The sequence below is a fragment of the Macrotis lagotis genome, chromosome X (genome assembly GCF_037893015.1).
Source record: "Macrotis lagotis isolate mMagLag1 chromosome X, bilby.v1.9.chrom.fasta, whole genome shotgun sequence".
Lineage (NCBI taxonomy): Eukaryota > Metazoa > Chordata > Mammalia > Peramelemorphia > Peramelidae > Macrotis > Macrotis lagotis.
The window spans coordinates 54,816,582-54,826,966 of NC_133666.1; the positions used below are offsets into that span (position 1 = coordinate 54,816,582).

The 10,385-nt window shown below is 36.3% G+C and overlaps 1 protein-coding gene across 1 annotated transcript in view; it reads right to left on the reverse strand.

Moving 5' to 3' along the window:
- Positions 1-8,921, reverse strand: part of CHM (CHM Rab escort protein) — a gene marked incomplete at its 5' end in the record, with an annotated part of 143,936 nt that extends 135,015 nt beyond the window's left edge. The window contains one exon of the mRNA XM_074201841.1: positions 8,496-8,921. Within this exon, the coding sequence (XP_074057942.1) occupies positions 8,496-8,921 (426 nt within the window). The remainder of the gene's footprint in view (positions 1-8,495) is intronic.
- Between the last annotated feature and the right edge of the window lie 1,464 nt (positions 8,922-10,385).

Consider the following 10,385-nt stretch of genomic DNA (forward strand, 5'->3'; position numbering starts at 1 on the left):
GAAACCAGAGATTTCAAGAGGCAGAGAAGAGGAAAGAAAATACTTCAGGCATGAGGGAAAGCAAATACAAAGACAGAGAGACAGAGGACGGAATTATTTTATAGATAATATAGAATGAAAACCTTAAAAACAAAATTCAACTTGAAGAACAAAAGGTCAAGAATATTTAGAGAATCCAGGGGGAAGCTAGGTAGAGTAGTGGATAGAGGAGTAGTACTGGAGTTAGGAAGACTTGAGTTCAAATTTGAACTCAGACACTTAATGATTGCCTAGATGTGTGACCTTGGGCAAGTCACTCTTAAACCCCATTGCCTTAAATAAATAAAAAAAAATTTTTTTTAAAGAGAATGCAAAAGAATCATTATGAAGGCAACCTAGCCAGTTGGTGAGGTGGTCGGTTCTTGTCCTTCACTATTGAAGACCAAAATGACATCACTATGTTAGAGACAAGTTAAGAGTGTGTCCCACTGTAGCTTATCAGGCCAATATGAGCTCTAGCACAGGTCGAGCACAAACAGTCCATGTGCAACCAGCTGGGGTGGTTGCTCTAAATTTATGTATCTCACATTTCCTTTGAGCTGTTCGAGTCCACCTTCCTCATAGAACACAGCATCCTCACTGATGAGGGCATGCCATGCTGGGCAGTCCTGGGCCAGGGTCTCCCATGCTGTACAAACAATTCTAAAGTTCTTGAGCGGGACTTTCAGGCTGTCTCTGAATCACTTCTGACCCCACTGTGAGTTCTCCATAAAACAAGTCTTTTTGGCAAGCACAAACCTGGCATTCTAGCAACATGGTCAGTCCATCAATATCAAATTTTAAACTATGCTACAAAGTAGTAAACATCAAAATAATCTAGTACTCGAAAAAGAACTAAGAAATAGAGTGGGGGTGGCTAGGTGGTACAGTGGACAGAGCATCGGTCCTGGAGTCAGGAGTACCTAAGTTCAAATCCGACCTCATACACTTAATAATTACCTAGCTGTGTGGCCTTGGGCAAACCACTTAATGCCATTTGCCTTGCAAAAACCTAACAACAACAACAAAAAAAAAAATAGATCAGTAGATCAGTGGAATAGGTTAGGTAGAGGATAAACTCAAAGACATAAGCTTTTGGTGCAAAAATTTGAAAAAAATTTGGCTCTATTTGACAAAATTTACTAGGAAAACTGGACAGCAAGTTGCAGAAAATAGGCACAGACCAACATCTCACACTATTTACCAAGATAAGGTCAATGGGCACATGATTTAGACATGAAGGATGTATCACAAATAAATTAGAGCATAGAAAATTTTGCCTATCAAGTTTATGTATAAGCAAAGAGTTTATAACCAAACAAAACACAGAGAAGATCATGGGAAATAAAAATAATAATTTTGATGTCATGAAAATAAAGAGTCTGCCCCAACAAAATAATGTAGCCAAAATTATAAGAAAAACAGGAAACTAGGGGGGAAATTTACAGCAAGTTTCTCTGAAAAAAGCCTCATTTCTAAATATATAAAATATATATATAACCAAATCTATAAAAATAAGAGTCATTCTCCACCTGACATGTTTTCAAAGGATATGAATCGGTAGTTTTCAAAAGAAGAATTCAAAACTATCAATAGCTTTAAAAATATTGTAACAATTTTGAAGTGGTAGCTCACTACGTATCTGATTAGTTAACATGACAAAAGCGGAAAATGACATACTGGAGCAGACATGGAAAAATTAGGACACTAATGCATTGTTGGTAGTATTGTGAATTGATCCAACCGCTATGGAAAGCAATTTATAATGATGTGCACAGGGCTATAAAACTCCGCATACCCTTTGACCCAGCAATACCACTCCTAGTTCTGTTTCCTAAAGAGAGCAAAGAAAAAGAAAGAAGACCAATATGTACAAAAATATTTATAGCAACTCTTTTCACGGTAGCAAAGAATTAGAAATTGAGAGCATGCTCATCAATATGATTGTGATAGAATACTACTATGGTATAAGAAATGATGAACCAAGTGATTTCAAAAAAACCGGGGAAGATTAATAAGAAGTGATATAGAATGAAGTGAACAGAACCAAGAGAACAGTGACCAGAGTAACAGCAATAATGTAATGACCAATACCCAGCAACACTGATTAATACAATGATTCAAGGTAATCCCAAAGAACCCATAATAAAAAAGTTCCCCACCTTCAGAAAAAGTAATGAACATGTTGAGTGCATATACTGAAGCATACTTTTTTCAATCTCTATATTTCATTCTTTTTATTGGGCTTTTTTTTTAACATGGCTAACATAGAAATATATTTTGCATGACTTCACATGTTTAATAGATATCACTATTGCTTATCTCTGAAATAGGGGGAAGGAAGAAAAGAATTTGAAATTCAAAATCTTTTAATAATGAATGTTAAAAATAAACAAATAGATAAATGAATGGGTAGAGGAAGGCAGGACGGAGGGAGGGAGGATGGAGGAAAAAGAAACATCACAAAACCCTTCTCTCAAATTGTTCTCCTCTGTGATCCCTATGTTTCTCCCCACCTTTTTACCATTCCCCCGAACTCTAACTTTGCTTGGCCTGCAACCTCAAAGATGTTCATCATGGAGCAAAGAGCTCTCTAGACTTTTCCACTAATTGCCTTGCCCACAACCCACCTACTTGAGCATTTCACCCTTCAGAGACCCTAGCACATAGTGCCCTATAATTAGGTCCAAGGATGAAAACCACATCACAGCCACCAACATGAACATCAACAGACCTCCTGTTCTAATACTAGATGTTTTCCCTGACCCACCACACACTTTGGAATTAATCACCTTGCCCAAAATACCAGTCTAAGACTTAAAAATATGTCTGAGTTTACTCAGAGTATTTGTCTTACAAATATACAAGTAGATATTGTACACAAATACTCTACTAAAAAGACCTCATTAATAGATTAACTATAAGGTAGCTTGTAGAAGGAGAAAGAGCTCTGGATTTTGCAGAAGACCTGGGTTGAATAATCCTTGACCTAAGTGCTATATCTGACATTGCTGATAATTCTTTCCTAGAAATTCTGGGTTTTAAGGACATTACTCTATCCTAGTTCACTTCCTTTATGTCTAAATACTCCTCAGTCTCTTTTGCAAGTTCATCATTCATACTATAAAACTGTGGATATTCTACTGGGTCTTGTTCTCTTCTTCCTATATAACCTTTCTTTATTTTTGAAACTTCATTAGCTCCCTAGGAGTTAACTATCATTCTCATGCAAATAAGATCAATACATCCAATTCCAGGCTCTCTCATGAGATTTAATCCTATTATCATCAACTGTCTACTAGACATAAAATGAGTTAAAAAAAATTAATTCTTCTTTCCCCAACATTTTCACCTCTTCCAAACTTCTTTTTTATAGAAGGTATTCACATCCTGTGGACAACTAAGTAGTATAACATAAAGAATGCTGGACTTGGAATCTAGGAGACATGAGTTGGAATTCTGACTCAGACATTTACTATCTGTGGGACTCTAGGCAAGTCACCTAACCCCTTTCTTGGTTTCCTCATCTTTAAAATTGAGAAAACAATTTAACACCTAATAGCTAACATTAATAAAAAAAAAAATCGACTGTGTGCCAGGCATTCTCCCAAGTGCTTTACAAATATTACCTCATTTGATCCTCACAATAACCTTGAGAGGTCGAAGTTATTATTATCCTCCTTTTACCTACCTCACATAGTTTTCGTGAGGATCAAATGAAATAGCATATGTCAAGAGCTCTGCAAAACTGAAAGTTCTATATAAATTCTACCTATTATATTTCCAATATTCCAATTCATAATCTCAGCATTACTCTCAACTCTTTGATTTTCTTTACCCCACATATGTAACCATAGTTGCCAAAATTCTATTTTATACTTTTTTTAAATTCAATCTTCTCAACTCTAAATTCTTTTTATTTTTCCTCTGCCCCCTGCACTTACTAAGAAGGCAAGAAAAGAAAACTCATTACAAATATGTATCATACAAAACAACAAATTCCCATACTAGCCACATCAGGAAGTAAGGAAGGAGGGAAAGAAAGGTGATGTTTTGTCCTTCACTCCTGAAGAAGATTATGATGTCAGGGAGGTGATGCCATGACAAATACATGAAATAGATTTGAGTGAGAGGGGCACTGTGCTAAGTCATCAGCCTTATTTTCTCCTCCAGAGCCATCTGGATTCAGTGGTCAGATATGAATCAGGATGACTAGGGATGGCCCTGGATTCAAGGTGAAGTGACTTGCCCAAGGTCACACAGTAAGTGGCAAGTGTCTGAGACTAGATTTGAACTCTCATCCTCCTGGCGCCAAGGTCAGTGCTCCTTTCACTGCAACACCTAGCTGCCCTGGGAAGGAAAGGAAAGAAAGAAGGCAGGGAGAAAAATGAAAGTAAGGAAGGAAAGAAGGGAGAGAGGGAAGGAAAGAGAATGAAAAGAAAATATGCTTCAATTTTTACCAAATTCATCAGTTCTTCATCTGGAGGTGTATAGCATGTTTCATCATGAGTCCTTTGGAATTGTGGATAGTCATGGTGTCGTTCAGAATTTCTAATGCTTTCACAGTTGATTATCTTTATAAAACTGCTGTTACTAAATAAATTGTGCTCCTGGTTCTGTTCACTTCACTTCTTTCAATTCATAAACATCCCAGGTTTCTTTAAATCGACCCTCTTCATGTTTTTTTACAGTACAATTATATTTTATTCTTTTCATATACCAATAATTTCTTCAGCTATCTTTTGATAATTTATCAATTGGGGAATGGATCTCATTCTTGTAAATTTCATTCAGTTCCTCATTAGGCATTTTAGAAATGAGACCTTTTATCAGAGAAACTTGTTGCAAAGATTTTTTCCCCAATTTCCTGCTTTTTCCTCTAATTTTAGGAACATTGGCTTTGTTTATGCAAAACCTTCTGAATTTTATGTAATCAAAATTACCCATTTTACCTCAAACTTCCCTATCTCTTGTTTAGTCATTAATTCTTCTATCTACAGATCTTACAAGTCTACTAATTTGTTTAAGATATCATCCCTATGTCTAAATCATGCATTCATTTTGAGGTTATCTTGGTATACAGTGAGATGCTATAGTTTCAAGTTTGACAATTAGTGAATTCTTGACTGGGATTGTTGAGTTCATTAAATACTAGATTACTGTTTTAATTGTTTCTGTATATTGAATTTCTAATATGTTCCACTAATCAACTGACTTTTCACCTAGTACCAGACTGTTTCAGAGATTATAGTTTTATAATATAGATTGAGATCTGATATTTCATGCTTCTTATTCTTTTATAGTTCCCTTTTGTTACCCCATGTTCTCTTTAAGAGTTAAATTTGTTTCTTAATAAATACTCCCTTAATTTACCCTCCCACTTACTACACCCTTTTCCCTTTACCTCTCTTCTGCCAATTTGCCTGCTGGGTAAGTAGTATTTCTGAACCAAATTGTCCCTTCTTTAACTAGGACAGAAAAGAGTAACATTCAAATATCACATGCTTCTCACTCCCCAGTAGTCCCACCTAGCTGTATAAACTCGTCCTTGCATGCCACATATACGTGAGACAATTTTCCCTATTTTTTCTCTCCTTCCTCTCTCTTTCAAGACATCCGTCTTCCTTATCATTCATTCTTCTTTTGGGACCACCAAATGTAACAGAATCATATTCATGTCTTCTGTCAAATTATACTCCCTCTAAGAGCCTGATGATGTTAAAGATCAAAGGTACTACATGTATTATAATTACTATTATAATATTATAATTGAAAATGGAAACAACCTTATTTAATTCCCTATGATTTTTCATGCATGTTTACTTTTTTATGCTCCTCATAACTCCTGTATTTGAATTCAAATTTTCTAAGCTTTAGTCTTTTCATTAGCAATGCTTTAAAAATAATCTATTTCATTAAAGATTCATTTTTTCCCTTGTAGTATACTCAATTTTGTAGGATAGATTATGCTTTGTTGTGATCCTAGAACTTTTGCCTTCTGGAATATTATAATCCAAGCTTTTGACTTCTTTGAGTCAATGGCTGCTGATCTTAAGGGAGCCTGTGGCTCCTCTATACTTAAATGCTTTCTTTCTGGTTGCCTGTAGTATGTTTTCCTTGATCTGGGAGTTCTGGATTTTAGTTAAAATATTTCCCAGAGTTTTTATTTTCAATTTCTTTCAGGAAGTGACCAATGGACTCTTTCAATTTCCACCTTCCCCTCTTGTTCTAAGATATCTTCACCATTTTCTTTTATAATTTCTTAAAAGACATACGTAGGATTTATTTTCGCAATTTTCAGATTGTCCATTGTTTCTTAAACTGTTGCTCCTTGATCTACTATTCAGTTCAGTTCATTTTCATATGAGACATTTCACATTGCCTTCTATTTTTTAGTGGTTTTTTTTGTTCAGACTTTGTTTTATTATTTCCTGGAGTCATTAGCTTTCATTTGGCCAGTTCTAATTTACAAGAAGTTATTATGTTCAGTAAAGCTTTGTATCTCTTTTTCCAAGTTTTTAATTCTCTTTTTATATCCTCCCACTCTATTTTTTCCCTCTTTTCCCATTCTTTCCTCTACTGTTCCAATTTAGTCTTTAAAGTCATATTTTAGATCCTTTTTTAACTCTTCTAGTTTATATTGAAATTGTATGCAAGTTGCATTTCTCTTGAGATTTTTTTTAATAGAATTTTTTCAAGTGATTTTCTTCTGTGTTTGTGTCTTGAACATCCCTATCATCATACTACTTTTTTTATAAACAAGTTTTTTTGTTGGCTAATTCTTGTAGCCTACTTCTTGTCTTTGGATTTCATGTTATGCTGGGCTCTGCACTCTTCTGAGAGGGATGTCTGACCTGAGCTTCTCTGCCCCTTAAGTCATGTTGATTTCATAGTTCAGTCTGGAGGCCTGCAAGTTTATGGTATTTCCAAAGTAATGTTATCCAGGGGGGGAATATTTTCATTGCTGTTCAGGTTTCAGTTCTAAAATTTCCTGCCCCTGTTTTGGGTCAATCATTTTATTTTCAGTTGGGATTTTCCATGGCCTACTGCTAGACACAGTCACTCAAATTGGCCTAAAGGAGGACTCTGCAAGACCAGAGAAACAACTGGACTCCCATTTGGTCTGCGACATTACTGTCTGTTTTTGGGATCAGAGCCACTCCTACAGCTGCCATGTTCTTCCCGAAATTTGTTACACATTCAGTCACAGTCAGGGCCAGTGCTCATGATCATTCCTATTCACTTTGCATTTGTGATCTGGTAATGGGTGGTATATGACAAAGTTGCTGAATGGCGCACATTTCTGCACCCAGCACTTACTCAGGGATCCTGTGAGATCCTCTCTGGTACATTGTTTCACTCATCTCTCAGTCCCTGGACACTCCCTGCTGACTCCTTTCCAGACCCATTTTTCAGAGTCCACAGATACTCTGTCTCCCTAAGCTGCACTGACCTGAAAGCATGACTTCTTGGATTTCCCAATCAAAATTCAATCTGGTGCATTCTCTAGATCACTGTCAAGTACGGATGGGAGAGGAGTTAGACTTGGATGGGAGAAGAGCTAGACTCTAGTTTCTTCTCAGTCCATCACCCTTATTCCACCCTCAAGCTGCCATATTTTCCTTCTATAAAAATGTTTTTCATCCAATCCCTTCACTTCGTTCATAAAGCTATCATTTTAGCTCAGGCCCTTGTCACTTCTCACCTACATTATTAAAACAGTCTCAGTTTCAATCTATTCTACACATTGATGCCAAAATAATTTTTCTTAAGTGTATATGTGACCATGTCACTCCCTTGCTCAACTAATTCAAGTGGCTTCAACTTGGTGGATAGGATCAAATAAAAACTCCTCTGTTTAACTTTCAAATCCTTAACCAGCCTGGCTCTAAACCATCTTTTCAGTCTAACAGGACATTACTCTCCCTCCTACACTCCATGTCCAGTATAATATCCTCACACACAAAACCACATATTCTCTTTATACTGGCAATCTTCTTTACCTGAAATGCCCATCCTCAGAGAGTCCCACTCTTCTTTAAGATGCAGCTCAAACATCATATTATACATGAAGCTTTTTCCAATTCCCCAACTGTCAGTGCCCTCCCTCCTAAACTATTCTATATTTAATGAGTGTATATATTTCTATTTATTCACCTTATATTTATATTGAATATAGTTACATATATCCTTGTCTCCCTTATTAGAACAGAAGTTCCTTGAAAGGAGAACCTATACCCTCAATACTAGGCATTGTGTCTGGCACACAATGTTCAATAATAAATACTTCTTGATTGATTGGTTGACTTCTGGCTCTGACATTTGCTAGTTGTCTGACCATGCTATCATATCTTTACACAAGAAATGTTTAAATTCCCTTTTTCCAATGAAAATTGGACTTATGAGCCCTCTAATTATATTTAATCAATTAAAAGTAAGCACTGGCCTATAATAAGATGGGTAAAATTGGTGCCTACCTTTGAGGTCAAATCAATATTAAATCTCCTGCCTTCTTTAACAATTTGGGAGTAAGTAATCCTATTCTTCTTGGGCACATCAACAATGTCTTCTCCTATGGGTACATTTTCAGGTTTTTCCTGTTCCAAAGGTGACTTGCTACAATCCGTATCACCACCATGGTTTTCGTTCCCCAGTGTCACATCTATATCAGGTACTTCCTGTGCAGTCTCTGGCTCACTGAGTGGTTCTGTTAATTCAGATGTAGCAGTGCAAGCTGTGTCCATTGAGTCCGGAGAGTCATTTGAGCTAGCAGATGTCACAGAGGCAGGATTTTTCTGCACAGCACCAACTTCTTCAACATGTTCATCTGAATCCTGACTAAATGAGAAATAGCAATATTCAGCAACAAGCCTATGGTCAGAATACCAACTTAAATCTGGAAATTTTTATAAACATACTTCATCTATTATCATTTCATCAGGAACAACTTCCCTTGCTTTACATGGTTCTAAAGGACATTTAAGTACAACTCATAGGATCATGGGATCATAGTGAAATAAGAGAACAGGGGAGGCTAGGTGGTGTAGTGGATAAAGCACTGGCCCTGGAGTCAGGAGTACCTGGGTTCAAATATGGTCTCAGACACTTAATAATTGCCTAGATGTGTGGCCTTGGGCAAGCCACTTAACCCTGTTTGCCTTGCAAAAAAACCTTAAAAAAAGAAATAAGAGAACATAAAATTTTCTAACTCAAATACCTTGTTTTATTGAAAAGGAAAATGACAACCAGAGAGAGTGAATAATTCACTTAAGACCAAAAATCAGGGAGCAGCAAAGGTGGGATCTGAATTCTGAACTTAGCTCTTCTGATACCAAATCCAGTGTTTTACTCACTATATTACAAGATTTTAATGGAAAATCAAATAAGTTACTACCTGTAACGCTGTACACTTCTACTTGGGGGCAATACATATATACATATGGTCACTGTCAGAGATATATCTCTATCAAGGCTGCCCAACCTTACTTTCAAAAGTTTTTATTGAAACAACAGACAATATATTTTTATTTGCCATAACCCCACAGGTGGGCCACATAAAATCAACCTGTGGGCCTCCAATTTAGACAGCCCTGATCTATATGCATGTAATCTATATACATACAATATACAATCTATATGTACATATATGCCCACATATGTGAGTATATATGTGTATATGAATTAATATATAATGCATGTCTTTAATATACCTATGTTTGTGTGTGTATTATGTCTGTATGTGTGCACACATGTACATGTATAAACACTTCTAAGAGGTAGGGATAGGGACTGTCTTTGGATCTAATTCCCTGTCTTTTATGAGGATAGTCAAAAATATCAATCCTTTTAAACTTTTTTACCATAACGGATGGTCAAAATTATTTTTCTCCTATCTTACTTTGCCATTCTACTCCTGGCATAGTTTTCTACCCTTTTCTACAAGGTCATTTCTCTAGCTACCATGTCCCATCCCTCATCAAATCTATCTGGGCTAGTGATCCAAGGATACTGATTACTAGACAACAAGCAGTATGTCCCAACTATACCTAATCCTACATAAAAGTTGCAATTATCCAACTGTTTGGCATCTTGCATAATTCTGCAACAAGACACCAAAAAAGAATTCAGCAATGCCCATTAAATACCTACTCTGTTTAGGTGCTAGTTAGTGGTCAGTCACCCAATTAACATTTATTACATTCCTACTATGAACTGGTCATGTGCTAAGTGCAACATAGAAAGGCAAAAACCAGTCTCTGCTCTCAAGGTGCTCACAGTCTAATGGGAGAAGATAAGCAAACAACTATTTCTAGCTATATAAATAAACAACAAGATCCAGGATAAATGTCTCAAAGGGAAGGTGTTAC